General features: G+C 38.2%; 1 protein-coding gene across 9 annotated transcripts in view; it reads right to left on the bottom strand.

The window, feature by feature from the left end:
- Positions 1-6,304: 6,304 nt before the first annotated feature.
- The window catches only part of LOC100655837 (putative P2Y purinoceptor 10), a 78,398-nt gene continuing 65,440 nt past the window's right edge, over positions 6,305-19,262 (bottom strand). For 8 of the 9 annotated variants that reach the window (XM_023551423.2, XM_064278600.1, XM_023551421.2 and 5 more), the window contains one exon: positions 6,305-12,566. In XM_023551423.2, coding sequence (XP_023407191.1) covers positions 11,474-12,517 — 1,044 coding nt within the window. In that variant the 5' untranslated portion in view covers positions 12,518-12,566 and the 3' untranslated portion in view covers positions 6,305-11,473. Of the gene's footprint in view, positions 12,567-16,721; positions 16,902-19,262 lie in introns of all 9 variants that reach the window. The other variant, XM_064278598.1, reaches the window with a different exon arrangement.

Here is a 19,262-nt window from a genome sequence, read left to right as displayed (position 1 = left end):
TATTGTCTGTGTTTTCCATGATTTTGTCTAGTTTTTCCTTGGTTTTGCCGGTTTTCCTTGATCTCTTTCCTAATCTCTCTTTTTGGTTTGCAGCCAAATGCTTAACCACTGTGCCACCAGGGCCCCCTAATCTCTTGGAGACCCCTAAATACTAGTCTCTTGAATTCTATATCAGGTATTTCCACTGCCTTTTTTTCTGCCAGAGGTCATCTGTTTCTTTATTTTGGTCACTTGCTGGAGCCATCTTGTCCTGCTTTTTTACATGTTTTGACGTTGTCTGCTGTCTCTAAGATATTAAGGCACTATTTTCTTTATTTGTACACTGTATGTTTGTTTGTTTTGTCCTGCTTCTTTGTCTTGTTTTGATATGTCAGGGGCTGCAGGCTGTTCATGCTTTGCTGCTTGAATGTCTGCAGGCAAAGTAGGCCTCACCACCTTGTCCAGTTGGACAGGGCAGCAGGAGGCAGGGTGAGTTCACTTGGTGGTATACTGATTTGGTGAGGTGGCTGAGGGTGGATTGAACTGGTGCTGTCTGCCTCCTGGTGTTGGCCCAGCAATGTAGGAGCATACACAGCCCCTCACCAGAGAGAATATGGGCTGACAGCAGACCGGTATCTCTCTACCTGCAGTGGTGAATTGTGGCCTGCCGGGAAGGAGTAGATGTTCCATATGGGTCTAGGTAAGAGGGAGAAAGAAAAGGAAGTAAGACAAAAGAAAAAATGGCATGGTAGGAGCTGATGGGGGGGGCAATCCAGGGTGGTTGTGGGGTGGTTGCTGTCTAGCTAAGTGGTGCAGCTGGTCCATTGGGAAGGGGTGAGGGTGGCAAATGGGACTAGGTAGAAGGGTGAAAGAAAAGGAAGAGAGGGAAAAAAAGTGAAAAAAATGGTGTGGGAAGAGCTGGTGGTTGGGGGAGTTATGAACCCTGGGTGATGGCAGGCCAGTAGCTCTCTAGCCAAGTGCACAGCACAGCCCACCAGGAAGGACTGGGGTTGGCACACAGGGCAGAAGGGTGAGGGTTGGGAAAGCATGTCTCTTTGGTTACCGGCTGCTCTGTCTCCAGATGGGAGCTCCATGGAGTTGCCTTCCCATATTCCCTGTCTGTGGTCATTTCTGGCTATGCTCCAAGATGGTGCACCTGTGCTGTTAGTTGGCAGGTGATCCCTACTGCGTATCTCTCCTCGTTCTCTGTTTTGATTCAGTTTCTTCTTCCATTCAGTATTCGATCTAGTTCTTTATCCCTTCATTTGAGGCTTAGGATTCCAGGATTGACATTTGTATCTGTTTTACTTAGTGTTTTGGGTCTGTGCTGCAGAGGGACAACATGATGTGTCTGTCTAGGGTGCCATGTTGGCTCCACCTCTCCTTGTGACCTTTATTAATCTCTAATTTTACAAGAACTAGCCTTTTGACTATTTAGCTGATTATTATACATTTTCTTTTAAATCAATCAACAGGCATTTATTGACTAGCTATTATTTACATGATACTGAGAGAGCTAGATTAATTATGTGTCATCTTATATCAATAAAATCTCTAGTTTATAACCCAGGTTACAGTCTCCCATACAGAAAGAAATACGTGGCCCTTAGTTAATCTAGCAACAGAAATTAACTACCAAAATCTTAATATCCCTATAAGAAATTAGGTTCAAAGTCAATATGTTGTAAAGTACAAAAAACAGTGGGTATCCTCAAGCACTTAACTGTCTAGGGGAGAAGTTGTGGTTTCACAGTAAAATAGAATTTAAGCTAAATCTAAAGATCTCTTTAAGACTGGATAGACAGGAGGTGTAAAGACATGCATTGCAGGCAAACAGTGTGAGCAAAGTCAGAAGTGTATATGTTCAATGTTTTTTCAGGAGACTTAGTTTTTGCATATTTCATATTAATGCAGATTTGATTATCAAATATATTTACCCAGACCAATGATTATAGAAACTGTACTGAATGAAGAACTTTGAACCTTTAAAGGCACCTCAGAAAATCCATCCATGAGCAGTATTGCTAGGTAAGATATGCCTGCCCTCAGCCCTTCCCTCTACAGCTATAGATTTGTTTCAAATCCTTTCCTTCCCTTTGTTCTGGAGACCTTGCCTCGCATCCAGAAAATTTACCCCCAGGGAACACTGATTGGTTCACTTTGGGATCTTCATCATTTAACAAGGCTATGGCCAATCTCTGATATTTGATATCTTCTGAGATCTCTAGCCTTAATCTTAGGCAGCTAGGTGGTGCAAATAGTTAAGTGCTCAACTATTAGCCAAGAGGTTGGCACTTCAAATCCACCCAGTGGCTCTGAAGGGAGTCCTGGTGATCTGCTTTTGAAAAGCTACAGCCTTGAAAACCCTATGGAGCAATTCTACTCTGCCTACATGGGGTCATCATGAGATGAAATTGAGACTGCAACTTAACAATAACAACTCTAATCTTAATTTTCTTCTCTGAAAAACTGTATCCAAATACTTTGTGGTGAGGCTAAGTTAAATGGCTTCTCCTCTTACTCTCAGGGGGCCTCAGTCAGTGCTATCTTGACCCTGGGCACTGCTTTAAACCCTCATATTTTCTATGGTGCTGATAAGGTTTTATAAAATCTTTAATGGCATCTTCTGTGCTGTTATGAGTTGAGGGGGACACTTCTCCCCTCCGTGGTTCTATTCCTAATACTACTGCTCACTGTGTCCTTATGTTTAAATAACTGTTACTGTTTACAAATAATTCTCACCTACATTTCTTATTAGATCCTTGCAACGGTGATGCAGAAGGGGCAGAGATTACTATAACTATCTTACAAATGAGGAATCAGCTTCACAGTGGAAAAGTGTCTTCCTCAAAATCACAATGTTAGGAAGGGTCAGAACTGAGACTAGAGCCCAACTCTATCTAATTATTATCACTCAGTTACAATTGCAAACCCAGGCTTGCCATTTCTGGAACTCCTGCACTCCAGAGTTTTAAGAAATAGGGATGAGGTTTGTTATTTGTTAGGCCCCAGAAATACTGGATCAAGGTTACTGCATATAGCTCCTCCTCTAGAAGTATGAAGGAACTCTGGTGGTGCAATGGTTAAGCACTCAGCTACTTACTGAAAGGTTGACAGTTCAAATCCACCAGGGGCTCTACAGGAGAAAAGACCTGGTGATCTGCTCCCATAAACATTTCAGCCTAGGAAACTCTATGGGACAGTTCTGCTCTGCTCTATAGGTTCAGAATTGACTCCATGGGACAAAACAACAACAACTAAAAGTAGGGTTAAATTGGTGCTTTTGGAAAATTCTGATAATTTCAAGAGTTACTGAGCCAGTCTGATTCCTTTGCTTCTCCAAATCCAAGGGATAAAGTTTGTTATTCATGATAACAATACACCAGTTAAAAAAAAGATTAATGTCTCAAATATGACTTCAAATACATAAGGTAATTTCTGCAAAAAAAAAATCTTTGCCCTTGAATAGATTTCAAATCATAGCGACACTATAACAACAACAACAAAAAAAAAAACATTGCCATTGAGTCAATTCTGACTTATAGCAACCCTACAGGACAGAGTAGAACTGCCCCATAGGTTTCCACGGAGCACCTGGTAGATTCAAACTGCCAATCTTTTGGTTAGCAGCCATAGCTCTTAACTACTATGCCACCAGGGTTTCTAGTGGCTCTATCAGACAGAGTAAAACTGCCCTTATAGGGTTTCCAAGGAGTCGCTGGCGGATTTGAACTGCAGACCTTTTGGTTAACAGCCGAGCTCTTAACCACTGCACCACCAGGGCTGAAGTGCACCTAAATAGGAAGAGAGCAAAGGCCAGAGTGAGCAAATGTTTTCTTAAGAACATTATGTTCAAATGGAAAATAACCTCCCTAAGAGCCATAAAACAGTTCTGAATACACTTTTTCTTGATTAAACAAGTAATGTCTTCGGAAATTTAATTTTAAATAGCATATATAACTAAATATAATCAGCAGTTTTTGTTGAAAACAAGATAGATATAGATAGAAATAGAGGTAGATAGACATAGTAAGCTGGAAATATTTATATTTCAAGAACTTCTGGGTGTCAAAAACATCTACTCACACCTCATTCATCCAGAGCTCAAATATCTGGCAACCTCACCTATCCAAACACAGCTGACAGAGCCAGGAAGGAAGCAAAATAGCCCTGAATAGCCAAAATAGATGTCACAAAGTCCATAAACTAAAACCCATACAGTTAGTTCCATACAAGATTTTCCTTTTTTCACACAACTCCTCTCCAAATAAAATAAAACAGCAGGCTTTTGCTCATTTTAGTTAAGTTTAAATTCTGTCCTAACTAGCTTGATTAATGTGCTTTCAAAGCCAAAAAGATTAGAGTAACTAATTAAAAACATGGAGACTGATTTAGACAGTGGCAAAATGTGAGAGCAAATTGCTCAAAAAGGTATAGACCAAGAGCACTGTAAAAACAATACAAAAAAAAAATCCATGAGCCTTTTTGTATGTAGGGACAAACACTCGTAAAGATTTCAATACCCTTAGAGAAGCAAAATATACTGTACCACAACTGATATTTGTAATGACTCTCAGTCATCCTGAAATTGTTACACTAAATGTTAAACTTGAAAAAAACTTGAAGCTCTCCTTAAATAATGATAATAGTAATAATAATAAAATAAATAACAACAATAATCGTTTGTAAAGTGACTTAGTGTTTAGAAAACACTTTAAAAAAATACAGCTCATATAGATATCCAGTCTAACCCTTTAAAAAAATAATAAAATAATAGCACTGAAATCTAAAAAGAAGTGACTTGTCCAAGATCACATAACTTTTCAGTGGCAGGTCTAAAACTAGGACCGTGGCCCTCTGAATCTGGATTAGTGCTTCTTTCATACACCATGTCTCCTTGTTTAACACAAACGGCTAGGGTAAGAAGGAAATATTTGCACCTAAAATGGTTTTTAAAACGTTCAGGTGCTTAGAATGCTACCTAATCATTTCTACGGGAAACAACTGTCTGAAACACAGATTCCCAGAAGATTTCGGAGAATCTTGGTTTTGCCCTGTGTTTTTTTTTTTAACCCCTGTGCTAAATTATATATATTATCTTTTGTTACTGATAGAAAATTACTATTTCAAAAAAAATCACACAAGGAAAATATTTTGTAAATTTTCAGTCTTATAAAGACAAGGAGTCTGTATAATTTTATAAAACTAACCACTGCTTTTAAAAATGTTACTTTTTTGTCATTGTAAGTATATCTATCACACATATTTTCCCAATTCAACTTTTTACAGGTTTACAACTTGTTGTTCTTGTTAGGTGTCATCGAGTTGGTTCAGACTCATAGCAACTGTGTGTACCACAGAAAGAAACACTGCCTGATCCTGCACCATGCTCACAATCGTTGTTATGATTGAGCCCATTTGTGCAGCCACTGCGTCAATCCATCTCGTTGATGGCTTTGCTCTTTTCTGCTGACCCTGTACTTTACCAAGCATGATGTCCTTCTCAAGGGACAGATGCCTCCTAACAACATGTCCAAAGTGTGTAAGACGCAGTCTTGCCATCCTTGCTTCTAAGGAGCATTCTGGGTATACTTCTTCTAAGATAGATTAATTCATACTTTTGGCAGTCCATGGTATATTCAGTATTCTTCAGCAATGCCACAATTCAAAGGCATCAATTCTTTGGTCTTCCGCATGCATATGATGTGATTGAAAATACCATGACTCGGGTCAGGCATACCTTATTCTTCAGGGTGACATCTCTGCTTTTTAACACTTTAAAGAGGTCTTTTGCAGCCAGTTTGCCCAATACAATGAGTCTTTTGATTTCTTGACTGCTGCTTCCATGGCTGTTGATTGCAGATCCAAGTAAAATGAAATCCTTGACAACTTCAATCTTTTCTCCGTTTATCATGATGTTGCTCATTGGTCCAGTTGTGAGGATTTTTGTTTTCTTTATGTTGAAAAAAAAATTTTTTTTTTTTTATGTTGAGGTGCAATCCATACTGAAGGCTGTGGTCTTTGATCTTCATTGATAAGTGCTTCAAGTCCTCTTCACTTTCAGCAAGCAAGGTTGTGTCATCTGCATAACGCAGGTTGTTGATGAGTCTTCCTCCAATCCTGATGCCCCATTCTCCTTCACATACTCCAGACTCTTGGATTATTTGCTCAGCATACAGATTGAATAGGTATGGTGAAAGGATACAACCCTGACGCACCACTTTCCTGACTTTAAACCACACAAATCCCCTTGTTCTGTCCAAACGACTACCTCTTAATCTATGTACAGGTTCCTCATAAGCACAATTAATTCCCATTTTTTGCAATATTATCCATAATTTGTTATGATCCCCACAGTCGAATGCCTTTGCATAGTCAATAAAACACAGGTAAACATCTTTCTGCTTTCAGCCAGGCTCCATCTGACATCAGCAATGATATCCCCTAGTTCCATGCCCTCTTCTGAATCCAACCTGAATTTCTGGCAGTTTCCTGTCGATATACTACTACAGCCACTTTTGAATAATGTTCAGCAAAATTTTGCTTGAGTGTGATGTTAATGATATTGTTTGATAATTTCCGCATTCCTTTGGATCACCTTTCTTGGGAATAGGCATAAATATGGATCTCTTCTAGCTGTCTTCCAAATTTCTTGGCATAGACAAGTAAGCCCTCCCAGCGCTCCATCCATTTGTTGTAACATCTCCATTGATATTCTGTCAGTTCCTGGAACCTTGTTTTTCTCCAATGCTTTCAGTGCAGCTTGAATTTCTTCCTTCAGTACCATGGGTTCCTGAGCATATTCTACCTCTTGAAATGGTTGAAAGTCGACCAATTCTTTTTGGTATAATGACTACATATTCCTTCCATCTTTTGATGCTTCCTGAGTCTTTTAATGTTTGCCCCATAGAATCCTTCACTACTGCAACTTGAGGCTCAAGTTTTTTCTTCAGTTCTTTTAGCTGGAAAGTTGTCGAGCATGTTCTTCCCTTTTGGTCCTCTATCTCCAGCTCTTTGCACATGTCATTACAATACTTTGTCTTCTGGAGTTGCCCTTTGAAATCTTCTGTTCAATTCTTTTACTTCATCATTTCTTCCTTTTGCTTTAGCTGCTCGACATTCAAGAGCAAGTTTCAGAGTCTCCTCTGACATCCATTTTGGTCTTTTCTTTCATTCCTGTCTTTTTAGTAACCTCTTGCTTTCTTCATTATTATGTCCTTAATGTCATTCCACAACTCGTCTAGTCTTCGGTCATTAGCGTTCAACACGTCAAATCTATTCTTGAGATGATCTCTAAATTCAGGTGGGATATACTCAAGGTTGTACTTTGGCTCTTGTGGACTTGTTCTAATTTCCTTCAGTTTCAACTTGAATTTGCATATGAGCAACTGATGGTCTCTTCCACAGTTGGCCTCTGGCCTTGTTCTGACAGGTGATGTTGAGCTTTTCCATCAACTCTTTCCACAGATGTAGTCAACTTGATTCCTGTGTATTCTATCTGGTGACGTCCATGTGTATAGGCTCTGTGTATGTTGGTAAAAAAAGGTATTTGCAATGAAGAATTCGTTGGTCTTGAATAATTCTATCATGGTATCTCTGGCATCATTTCTACCACCTAGGCCATATTTTCCAACTGCCATTCTTCTTTGTTCCCAACTTTTGCATTTCAATCACTAGTAATTATCAACACATCCTGATTGCATATTCAATCAATTTCAGACTGCAGAAGCTGGTAAAGATCTTCAATTCATCTTTGGCCTTAGTGATTGGTGCACAAATTTGAATAATTGTTATATTAACTGGTCTTCCTTGTAGGCATATGGATATTATCCTATCACTGACAGTGTTGTACTTCAGGATAGATCTTTAAATGTTCTTTTTGACAATGAATGCAAGGCCATTCCTCTTCAAGTTGTCATTCTAGGCCTAGTAGACCATATGTTTGTCTGATTCTAAATGGCCTGTACCAGTCCTTTTCAGCTTACTAATGCCTAGGATATTGATCTTTATGCATTCCATTTCATTTTTGATGATTTCCAATTTTCCTAGATTCATACATCATACATTCCAGGTTCTGATTACTAATGCAGCTGTTTCTTCTCATTTTGACTCACGCCACATCAGCAAATGAATGCCCAGAAGCTTGACTCTATCCACATCATTAAGGTTGACTCTACTTTAAGGAGGCAGCCCTCCACAGTCGTTTTTTGAGTGTCTTCCAACCTGGGGAGGCTCATCTTTCTGCACCACATCAGACAATGTTCCACTGCTATTCATAAGGTTTTCACTGGCTATTTCTTTTCAGAAGTAGACTGTTGGGTCCTTCTTCCTCCCAGACCCAGTGTCGTCGAGGCAATTCCGACTCATCCTTCTTCCTAGTCTGTTTTAATCTGGAAGCTCAGCTGAAACCTGTCTGCTATGGGTGACCCTTCTGGTTGCTGAATACTGATGGCGTAGCTTCCAGCATCACAGCAACAAGGAAGCCCCCACAGTATGACTAACTGGCAGCAATTACAATAATCGGCTGTGCAACCCTACCCTTAATCAACATGATTATTCCATCACCATTAAGTTCCCTTTCCCCCTTCTCTCCTGCCCCAGGTAACCACTAATAAACTTTGGTCTATAGACATTTGACTTTTCTTGCCTTTTAATGTAAGTGAGGTCGTACAATATTTGTCCTTTTGTGATTGGCTTATTTCACTCAGCATAATGTCTTCAAGCTCCTTCCAAATTGTAGCAAGTATCAAGACTTCATTTCTCCTACTGACTGAGTAGTATTCCACTGTACGTACCATATTTTGTTTATTCATCTGTTTATGGGCATGTAGGTTGCTTTCATCTTTGGCTATTGTGAATAGTGATACAATGCACACAGGTGTACATGATGGTTAAGGTTGTGTGTCAACTTGGCTGGGCCATAATTCCCAGAGGCTTGACAGTTCTGATGTAGTTTGGTAATTATGCAATAATGTAATCACCTCTATGATGAAATTTGATATAATGGAATCTCCTCCATAATGATATCTGCTATGAGCAGCCAATCAGTTGAAAGGCAGTTTCCTTGCGGGTATGGCTGGTATCCAATATATATATAGACTTTCTGGCAAAGGCCACTGGCTTTTGCTCTGCTCTGGATCCTGTACTCAGCTCATCATCATCTGAAATCCAGTTCTTGGAACTGGAGCCGGCAGTCTGCCATCTTACCTGCTGATCTTGGGTTTGTCAGCCCCTGCAGCTACGTGAGTCAGGAGAAGCCTCCAATCTGATACCGGACTCACAGACTTGGGACTTCCCAGCCTCTAAAACTGCATAAGCTGTTTCCTTGAGATATATATATACACACACACTTCACTGCTTATGTTTCTCTAGAGAACCCAGCCTAAGACAGTGTACAAGTCTCTTTTTGAGTCTCTGCTTTCAAAAGTGTTGGGTATATACCTAGGAGTGGAACTGCTGAATCATATCGTAGTTCTATTTTTAGTTTTTTGAGGAACTACCACAATGTTTTCTACAACAGCTGTACCAGTTTGCATTCCCACTAGCAATGGGTAAGGGTTCCACTTTCTCCCAAATCCTCGCCAACATTTGTTATTTTCTGGCTTTTTTTTTTTTTTCAATCTTAGCCATCCTAGTGGGAGTGAAATTGCATTTCATTGTGGTTTGATTTGCATCTCAGAGAAGCTGCTCAGGCTGCTTATGAACAACTGAAAACCTCATGGGATATGGTTCCTTGGCTTGGAGATTTAGGGTCATGGTTTCTTGGTATACCCCCGTTAATTGGCCTAATAACATTTTTAGTGCTTCTGTTTTAACATAGTGCCTAAGATCTTAAAAGCTTGAGGGCGGTTATCCAAGGCACAACAACTGGTTTCTATTCACCTGGAGAACAGAGAAAAAAGGAGAGTCAGAAATAGGAGGATATGAAATGGGTGGCTAATTGTCTCCATAAACAACTGCCTCCTTTGCCATGAGACCAGAACTGGATAATGCCCAGCTACCATTACTGAACATTCTGGTCAAAGACTTTATAGAAGGGTCCTGATTCAAAAGGGGAAAATAGAGAACATAATTGCAAATTCTCATGGACTCTAGACTTTCTGGGGCCATGACAGGTGGATGAACCCCTGAAACTATCACTCTGAGATTATTTTTAAACCTTAAACCAAAAATATGCCCTGAAGTCTTCTTAAAACCAAATAATAGTTTAGATTAACTAGTAAAAAATGTCTGCCTTGAGCATTATGGTCTTTTAAGAGCTATCTACATGGCATCAAATTGACAACAACTCGAAAGATTAGGGGCAGTGAGTTTATGTTAATGAGGGAGGAACAACTCAGAAGAGGAGGGTGAGAACTGGTGCACAACTCAAAGAATGTAATTAATGTTACTAAATTGTACATGTAGAAACTTGAATTGCTGTATGTTTTGCTGTGTATATTCTCAACAACAATAACTAAATAAAATTTTGGAGAAAATGTTATGTATTACAAAAGGATTTAACCAAAAGGATTTTTTAAAATAGCAATATTCCATTCTGCATTTATAATAGGATTCAGTTCACCAGTGTTCTCTGTATATATGACTTTACTTGTATTAAATGAGGTCCATAAAGAGTTTGGCTACTGAAAAACTACATGCATGTATGTGATTCTTTATTAATTCATTAACCTAAATGTATCAAGTGAAATTGTGACTCAAATTGTATAAAAAACAATCAAACCAGGGAGAACATGGCATAGTTGATTTTAATAAACAAATATAACAGAATATTTTCTGAATTAGTACCAATATATGAAAGCAGATATCACATCACATGCACTCAGAGAGATCCAAGCAAAGAATCTTCACTGCAAACCCTGAAATTCTCAAGGTTGTGAAATGTTTTAGAACATAACATTTTGTCTTTAAGGCGCATGTGTAGGTGTGTTATGTGAACCTCATGATACTTTTGAGATATTTTGGATTAATGTGAATTGTCTGTATCCCCAAGGATGGAAAGAGAAAGTGTCATAGGTATTCCAAATTATAATAATTCCCATAATTCATATTAACAACAATAGGCAGCTACTCTTTAATCTACTTTGTTCAATTAGTGTATATTTTCTAGATTAAACCAGAATCATATTTTTACCTGTACAATTTCAAATGTTTTGACAATACACTAAGTCCTTCTGTTATCAAATTACATTTTGTTGCTCTCAGGAGAAGGTGAAAAGATTAGATTAATTGCTGAAAAACTGGTGTACAATTCATTCTATTGCCGATCACCTTCTGTAAAGAAAGATATTTGTTCACATACTCCATAGAGCAATATGTTTCCTTTTGGGGAGAAAATAGAGGCATGAATATTTCTTTCATAAGAATCATTCTGAGGGTGAAAGGAGGGGGCATGTGTTTCTTTAAGGCTCTCGTCAGCCTCATTTTTTAAAAAATCTTTAATATGTATAGCTGGACAGATAGATTATATGGATTGTTCTAGCTAATTATTTGATTAAATTGTCTTGGAATCATCCAAAAATTCAAGAGAGATAGTTTGAAGATCCTCCTTCCTCTGATGAATTTCCAAATTACTGTCCTTACACCTCACACATGACTGAAGAACCAAGCTGCCATGTTCTGAAAATTGATCACAAAATTCTGAAGTCATGAAATAATACACAACTGGATCAAGACAACAATTCAGATTTGCAAGACACAGGAAGATGATGTGCAAATATAGAGTGCTCTTAATAAATGAGCAGTTGGAAAAGACATGTTGCTTCACCATCATAAAGAAGGGGAAATTGAGATGGTAAGGAGTGAAACACACAATGAACACCACTGCACACATCAGGACCATTCGCCAAGCCTTTTTTCTCTCTTCGGTATTCTGTGAGGGAACTTGGAATTCCTTTAAGGATTTTCTCGTTTTCCATGTGCAACAGGTGATAATTACAACAGGTAACACAAACCCTCCAATTTCAGCTACAGTTACCATGCCAATGGAGGAAGCCATGCTAATGTGTTGAAGCCCTAAATCAGCAAAGCAGGACTCAGTGTTGTTGGCTAAGTCTGCGTTTCTCAGGATGGGAAGTGGCAAACAGGCAGTCCCCACAACGACCCAGATGGCAGCACTGATGCCCACGTCGTACCTACGTTTCCAGTCTCTGGCCTTGAATGGCTTGAGGAGAAAGAAACACCTCTGAAGGCTGATGCAGGTCAGGAAGCAAATGCTGGCATACATGTTAAGATACTTCAGGTAGAAGCACAGCAGGCAAAGGGCTCTCTGGAAAGGCCAGTGATGGTTGATGTAATAGTAAATCCGGAGGGGTAAGGACAGCACATGAGCAAGGTCAGCCACAGAGAGATTGATCATGAAAATGATGGCTTTATTTTTCTTGCTGATGAAGCGGCATAAAACCCACAAGGCCACACTGTTGGCCAGAAGACCAGGGATGAATATGAGGGCATAGGTAGTTGCATAGAGCGAGTACTGAAATGGCATTTGAAGATCCGTGCACTTTGCTCTTGTACTGTTGTTGCTGTTACTTCCCATTCTGAGGATTTATGTTCCTTCTTTAAGGAAAGCATTAGAGTGATGATTTCTGCAGAAAATTGAGTAAAAATAGAGTCAAGGCCATGTCAGTCTTATGTTTGATTACACAAATATATTTGTTTCCCATCAAAGAAGTATTCAAATAAAAAAAATTTTTTTTTTTTGTAAAGCATAAATTAAAAGGGTCTTTTGTAAGTAAACCGAAATATCAAAGGAAAGATATTTTCAGGAATCAAAAAGATCACTATTTTGGGAATAATCTTTCAGGTTTTTCCCTTATTAGTAAGAGAGAGTAATCAAACTTGCAGAGCTAGCCCACAAGGCAAGACCTCACTGCAAAATAGCCCCAAGACATACATTCCAGCACTCCTATTGGGTTCCATCTTTCAGTTTTACAGTTTTCCTCATCTGGATTTTCAGATTTTGAGATCTAGCTGAGTCCCCTAACATCAACCCTACGACAGCAAAAATTTAACTCATCTTCAACTGCATCCTTCTCAGAGATTAGGTGATTGCTGAGGTGAGCTTGTGTTCTTTTTGGAGTGAGACATGTGATAGGGACCTGGGTAAGAGTTGGCAGATCACCAGGCCTTGGACTGATAGGGACTAGGAAAAGGGAATGCAACTCAAATAACCTTTGCCTCTTTCAGAATTAGTCCTGCTAATACGTCATAGAACAAATCCTGGTGGCACAACAGTTAAGTGCTCAGTGGCTAAATGAAAGTTCTGAGGTTTGAACCCATCAGTGGCTCCCCAGGAGAAAAGACCTGGTAATCTGCTTCCATAAAGATAACAGCCAAGAAAATCCTATGGGGTAATTCTACTCTGTCACATGGAGTCGCTATGAGTCGAAATGGATTCAATAGTACCTAACAACAACAGTAACACGTGTCGTGGCACTTTCCAGAGCTCCTGTAACTTTAAAGTTCAGACATTATGGTCACTTCAGCTTTCAACAAAAGGAGCTATATCTTTCCTTCTAGCTTTCAGTGCAAGTCCAAAGAAAAGTTGTTAATGTGGTTGGTTACATTTTTACCAACCCAAATTGTTAGAAAATTCTTCCTTCAGTGAGCCAAAATTTGTTTCCCTGTCATTTCAACCTAATTCTGTCTGCCAAAGCCAAATAAAATAAGTCTATGCCCTGTTATACTTGAAAGCTCATCTGAAGACAGCAATCCTGTTCTTTCTCAAATCTTCCCTTATCCAGATTAAATATTCATCCATAATATGACATGGTCCTGTTCTGGGTTTTCTTTCTTTTGGTTTAAATCCTTATTGTTTTTTGCCAAAAGCCACTAGAAAACAATTTATTTTACCCTTGAATGTGACAGTTTAACAACTTAAATGTTTGATATTTTTAGAAAATATGACTTATGTATCTGATTTTAGAAAAAAAAGGATAAATGGGATTTTAACACTCCTTTGTGCTTTTTATTGCTTGCAAAAGCTGAAGTTTGCTTCACATTTTGTGGAATTTACATTTTGTGGAATTAAAAGGAAAATAAGACAGCCTTAACGTTGATTACCTTGTACTCACATGCAAAAGTAAATGCACATTTTTGCAACAACTTTTGAAATATGATTTGGGAAAGCAATATAGGGTAAAACACAACCAATTAAAAAGTGTAAAAATGTAGTCAATCCACACACAGCTCATACAGTGCCAAACAACCTATTTGAGCTGACTACATGAGGCTTTCAGAAAGATTATATTTACTGACTGACAGTCAAACAGCTCATTCACATAAACATCTATTTTGATTTTTTTTTTCCACTAAGGTGACAATTTTGCTGAATCGCTTAGTATAGCAAACTGTAAATGGAGCCAAACTATCTTTTTTTGGTTTATCTGTTTGTTTATTCAATGAACTAACTAAAGGAATTGATCAGATGTTGTTTATACTCAGTCAAAATAAAAAGCTGTATAAATTTGAAACAGAACTATTCATGAAATAAAATTAAGGGAACAGCTAATACAAATGAAGACTTATCTGATCATCTTTGGATTTGTTATAATAATAACTAATATTTATTGAATACCCACTTTGAGCCAGGTGCTATGTTAAGTGCTTTACATATATTCTCTCAATTAATTCCTAACAAGAACACCATGTGGCAAATATATTATTATTGCTATTTTACAGATGAGGGACCTGAGGTCCAAAGAAAGGCAAGGCTCACTTCCTCTAGGAGCCCTTCCCAAACCTCCTCGAACTACAGGTCACTCCTCTGGCCTCAGAGTACCCATAGTTCTGATACTTTTCTTTATTGAAAGTGCACTAAACACACCCAGCATGCAGTAGTTATTTGCCTTTCCATGTGGGTGTATTTTATTCTTCTAAATAAATAGCAATCTCCTACAGATCAAAGACTCAGTGTCTTACTTCTGTCTATAAAAGTGTCTTGAGCATATTAGTGGTCAACTATTGAGTGCATGATGGAATGAACGATGAATGGTTAAAAAAAAGAGAGGAAGAGAATGAGTTCGTATCTGGGGGATTAAAATTTAGCTGTGATGTTTGACTTGACCACCAGGTGTCATAAATATACCAACGTTCTTTTGACATTGGACTAGTTGCCACGGTGTAGACTCCAACTCATGGTGACTCCAAGTGTATCAGAGCAGAAGTGTACTCCACAGGGTTTTCAATGGCTGATTTTCATAAGTAGATTACTAGGTTTTTTTTTTTTTCTGAGATGCCTGTAGATGAACTCAAACCTCTAACCTTTTGATTAGCAGCCAAGTAAGTTAATCACTTGTACTACCCAGGGATTCCTTTTGACATTTAACGCATAATTTGTTTAAAAACCCCATTAAGGGAGAAGTCATATTAAAAGAGAGAAGTACCAAAAACACCCTCTGTAATTTCAGAAGCAGAATCCTTTAAAGGGCTTTTAGGGAGTTTGGTTTATTTTATTTTATTTTTTCAGCCTTTATATGTCCTCTTATAGTTCTCTGCAAACACTTAGTTTGGTTTTTATATGCATTATACATCACTAAAATATTAGGGCTGTTAAAAGCCATCAATATCTTCTTATCCTGTCATTTTTTATACATGAGGAAACTTAGTCCAAAAAATGAGATTAAATTTTCCAAATTCACACAGAAAGTTAACGGCAAAGGCTGAACCAGGATCTCTTGCCTCCCATTAGAGAGCAATTTCTATTTCTCCGGGAATTTCTACAATGCAGATTGCATTTCTGTAATTATCTACTAATAATACAAACTTTCAGAATGAACCAATGCCAGATTTTAGACAACTAACCTTGACAGTGAGGTGTTACAGTAAGTGATTAGTTCCTTCCAAATATTTTGAGGCAAATACAGTATTTTTTAAAGTAAATGGATATTTCCAGTCCCTGATCATATGATTGCATAAAAAATCCAGTTAAACGTCTTAGATTTGGTTGTTTTTAAACTTTCATGCTTTCTTCATCATACAAGGAAGAATTTCACATAAGAAAACAGAGGTAAGCAAAAACAAATCAAAACTATCGGAGGGACAGTTGTGCTTTAATGGTAGAATTATCACCTTCCCTGCTGGAGACACTGGTTCAATTCCTGGCCAATGCACTTCATGCATGGCCACCACCTGTCTGCCAGTGGATGCTTGCATGTTGCTGTGATGCTGAACAGATTTCATTGAAGCTTCCAGATTAAGACAGGCTAGGAAGAAAGGCCTGGTGATCTACTTCCAAAAATCTGCCAATGAAAACCGTATGGATCACAGCAGTCTGACCAGCAATGGATCGTGAGGATGGTACAGGACCAGGCATTGTTTTGTTCCATGGTGTATGAGATTGCCATGAGTTGAAAGCCTACTCAACAGCAGCTAACAGCAACTATAACAGCAACATCTATCTATCCGTCTATCTACCTACAGCAGTATTTCCACTGTTAACATTTTGATGTAAAGTCTTCAAGACCTTTTCTTTCTATGCACATAGATCTATATACGAATACATATATAGATGCATCAACCAAATTTGACTTATATACACACGCTCTTTTATAATAGATTTTGTTCCTTTAACCAAAATCATGATTATCCTTCCATGCCAATAAATACATATCTGAATAATCATTTTAATGGATACTTAGCATTTCATCAAAAGTATGTACCATAATTTAACTAGTGGACATTTAGGTAGATTCCCATTTTTTCACTGTTAGAAACAATGATAAACATTTTTGTGCACTCACCTTTGTACTCTTGACCAACTATTTCCTTTGGATAAATTCTTAAAAGTGGAATTTCTAGGGTTTCGATGCATAATACCAAATTATCCTGCAGGAAGTCATCTTATAATAAAATTCCAAAGCTCATGCTCTTTCCCATAACATAAATCTATTGGTTTTCCAAATACATCATATTCTGTTTAACTGGAAGAAATATGGTATAGAGAACTCTGAGTCATTCTTTAAGGCCCTGTTGAAAGTACCTTCCTCCATTCTTCTACCTCTTCACTAATCAACCTGGACAGAATTTATTATCCCCACCTTAACACAATGATTCTCAAAGTTGAGCATGCATCACAGACATCTGGAGGGCTTGTCCCACCCACAAAGTTTCAGATTCAGTAGGTTTGGGGTGAGACCCAATGATTTGCACTTGAAAAAGATCCCCATGTGATCCAGGGGCCACACTGAAAACCACTGCCCTAAAACACTGTTTATACCAGCAAGGGTTGTGTTTTACCTGATAAACCAGTATATTATCTCCTCACGAATATTGTTAATCATTTAAGTAATTATATTTTCCTTTTCACAGAGGAGTTTGTATCCTAACTTTCTAACTGTACAGTATAATCTGGCCTATTTATCTATATTCTATTATTTCTCCTGGTCAGGACCAGGCAGAAGAAAAGTAACAGTAAAACAAAAACAATGACAAAAATCCCACACTGTGTTAAAATTTTTAGGAAACAGTCATGATTCTATTTTTTTTTAATATCTTCTGCAATCAGAAGTGTACGATAGCTCTTTTAATGCCATAAAAAAATTAAGCTTTTAACTGTTTTATCACAATGGATTGTTGAGAAAAGCATATAAGCTTACAACAATTGAGAAAAATATAAGTTTATTCCTAAAGCATTAAAATCCAACTGATTCAATTTTAAAATAATTATTTTCTTCTTTGGTATCAGGAACTTGAAAACAGTAAGTTCAGTCAAAGCAAAAATGCATTTGTCTCAAGACTTTTTATTAGATTTTACAAATCTAGATGATAAATACTAAATTAGACTGATTTTCAACTTTTAAAGGGAAATATATTTCTGATTTTACTTTTCCCTCAGAAGCTGAAGAGACTTTTTTATGGATTGAATTACCAAAAAACAAACCCAGTGCTGTCGAGTCGATTCTGACTCATAGCGACCCTATAGGACAGAGTAGAATTGCCGCATAGAGTTTCCAAGGAGCGCCTGGCAGATTCAAACTGCCAACCCTTTGGTTAGCAGCTGTAACACTTAACCACTATGCCACCAGAGTTTCCATGGATTGAACTAAATCCCCCCAAAGCATGTGTTGTAAATCCTAACTTCTGCCTGTGGTTATAATTCCATTTGAGAAAGGGTTGCATTTGTTATGTTAATGAGGCAGGATTAGTGTAGGTATGTCTTGAGTGAATCTCTTTTGAGATAAAAAATAAATTAAACAAGCAAGCAATCAAGCAGAGATGGGGGAAGAGAGGTGCCAAGCCACAAAAAGATCAGCCAGGAGCAGAAGCTCAAAAGAGACAAGGAATTCCTCCAGAGCCAGTAGAGAGAGAAAGCCTTTCCCTAGAGCCTGCACCCTGAATTTGGACTTCCAGCCTCCTAAACTGTAAGAAAATAAATTTCTGTTTGTTAAAGCCACCCATTGGTGGTTTTTCTGTTATAGTAACACTAGATAAGTAAGACAGACTTACAAACTTTCACCCACAACCACTTATTCTTAATTATTTTTCACCAGAACCCAACTTGTTTTTAACTTACAGTTTTCTGGATCTCTCTCTCTCTGTTTGAGAATCAGTACAGTGTTCAAAGCATTGGCTTTGGGGTCAGAGAGACCTGAGTTTGAATCCCAGTTCCTCCACTGTCCACTGATGGGTTGTGTTTCCTAATTTATCTGAGCCACAGTTTCCCCCGCTATACAATGTATGGTATTGCTTTATATATTCAATGAGGTGAGCTAATATATGCAATGCATGTATCTGACACATAGTAACATTTCAACAAGTATTATTATAATTTGTTTTGTGTATTTTTATGCATATGGAAGAAGGTAAAATATTAATAAATTTCAAAGCCCAGCTCAAGTTCCCCATGTACCCCAGAAAGCTACCACTGACTTCTCTAGTCCTTATTGACCTCATCTTTCTTGGTATTTCTGAAGTATCTACCAACTTATGCCACATAGCATCAGTATTTAATAATAATTATATTTACTGAGCATTTGCTATGTGCCAGACACTTTTGTTATTGTTAGGTGCTGTCCAGTCAGTTTCAAATCACAGCAACCTTATGTACAAGAAATTGAAACACTACCCGATCCTGCACCATCCTCACAACCTTTGCTATGTTTGAGCCCACTGTTGCAGCCACTGTGTCAATCCATCTAATTGAAGGTCTTCCTCTTTTTGCTGGCCTTCTAGTTTAGCAAGCATGATGTCCTTCTCCAGGGACTGGTAACATGCCCAAAGTACATGAGATGAAGTCTCATCATCCTGGCTTCCAAGGAGCATTCTGGCTGTACTTCTCCCAA

Source organism: Loxodonta africana, chromosome X, assembly GCF_030014295.1.
Source record: "Loxodonta africana isolate mLoxAfr1 chromosome X, mLoxAfr1.hap2, whole genome shotgun sequence".
NCBI classification, from domain to species: Eukaryota; Metazoa; Chordata; class Mammalia; order Proboscidea; family Elephantidae; genus Loxodonta; species Loxodonta africana.
The sequence above is the reverse complement of the archived record's forward strand: the minus strand, read 5'-3'. Positions and strand labels throughout refer to the sequence as shown.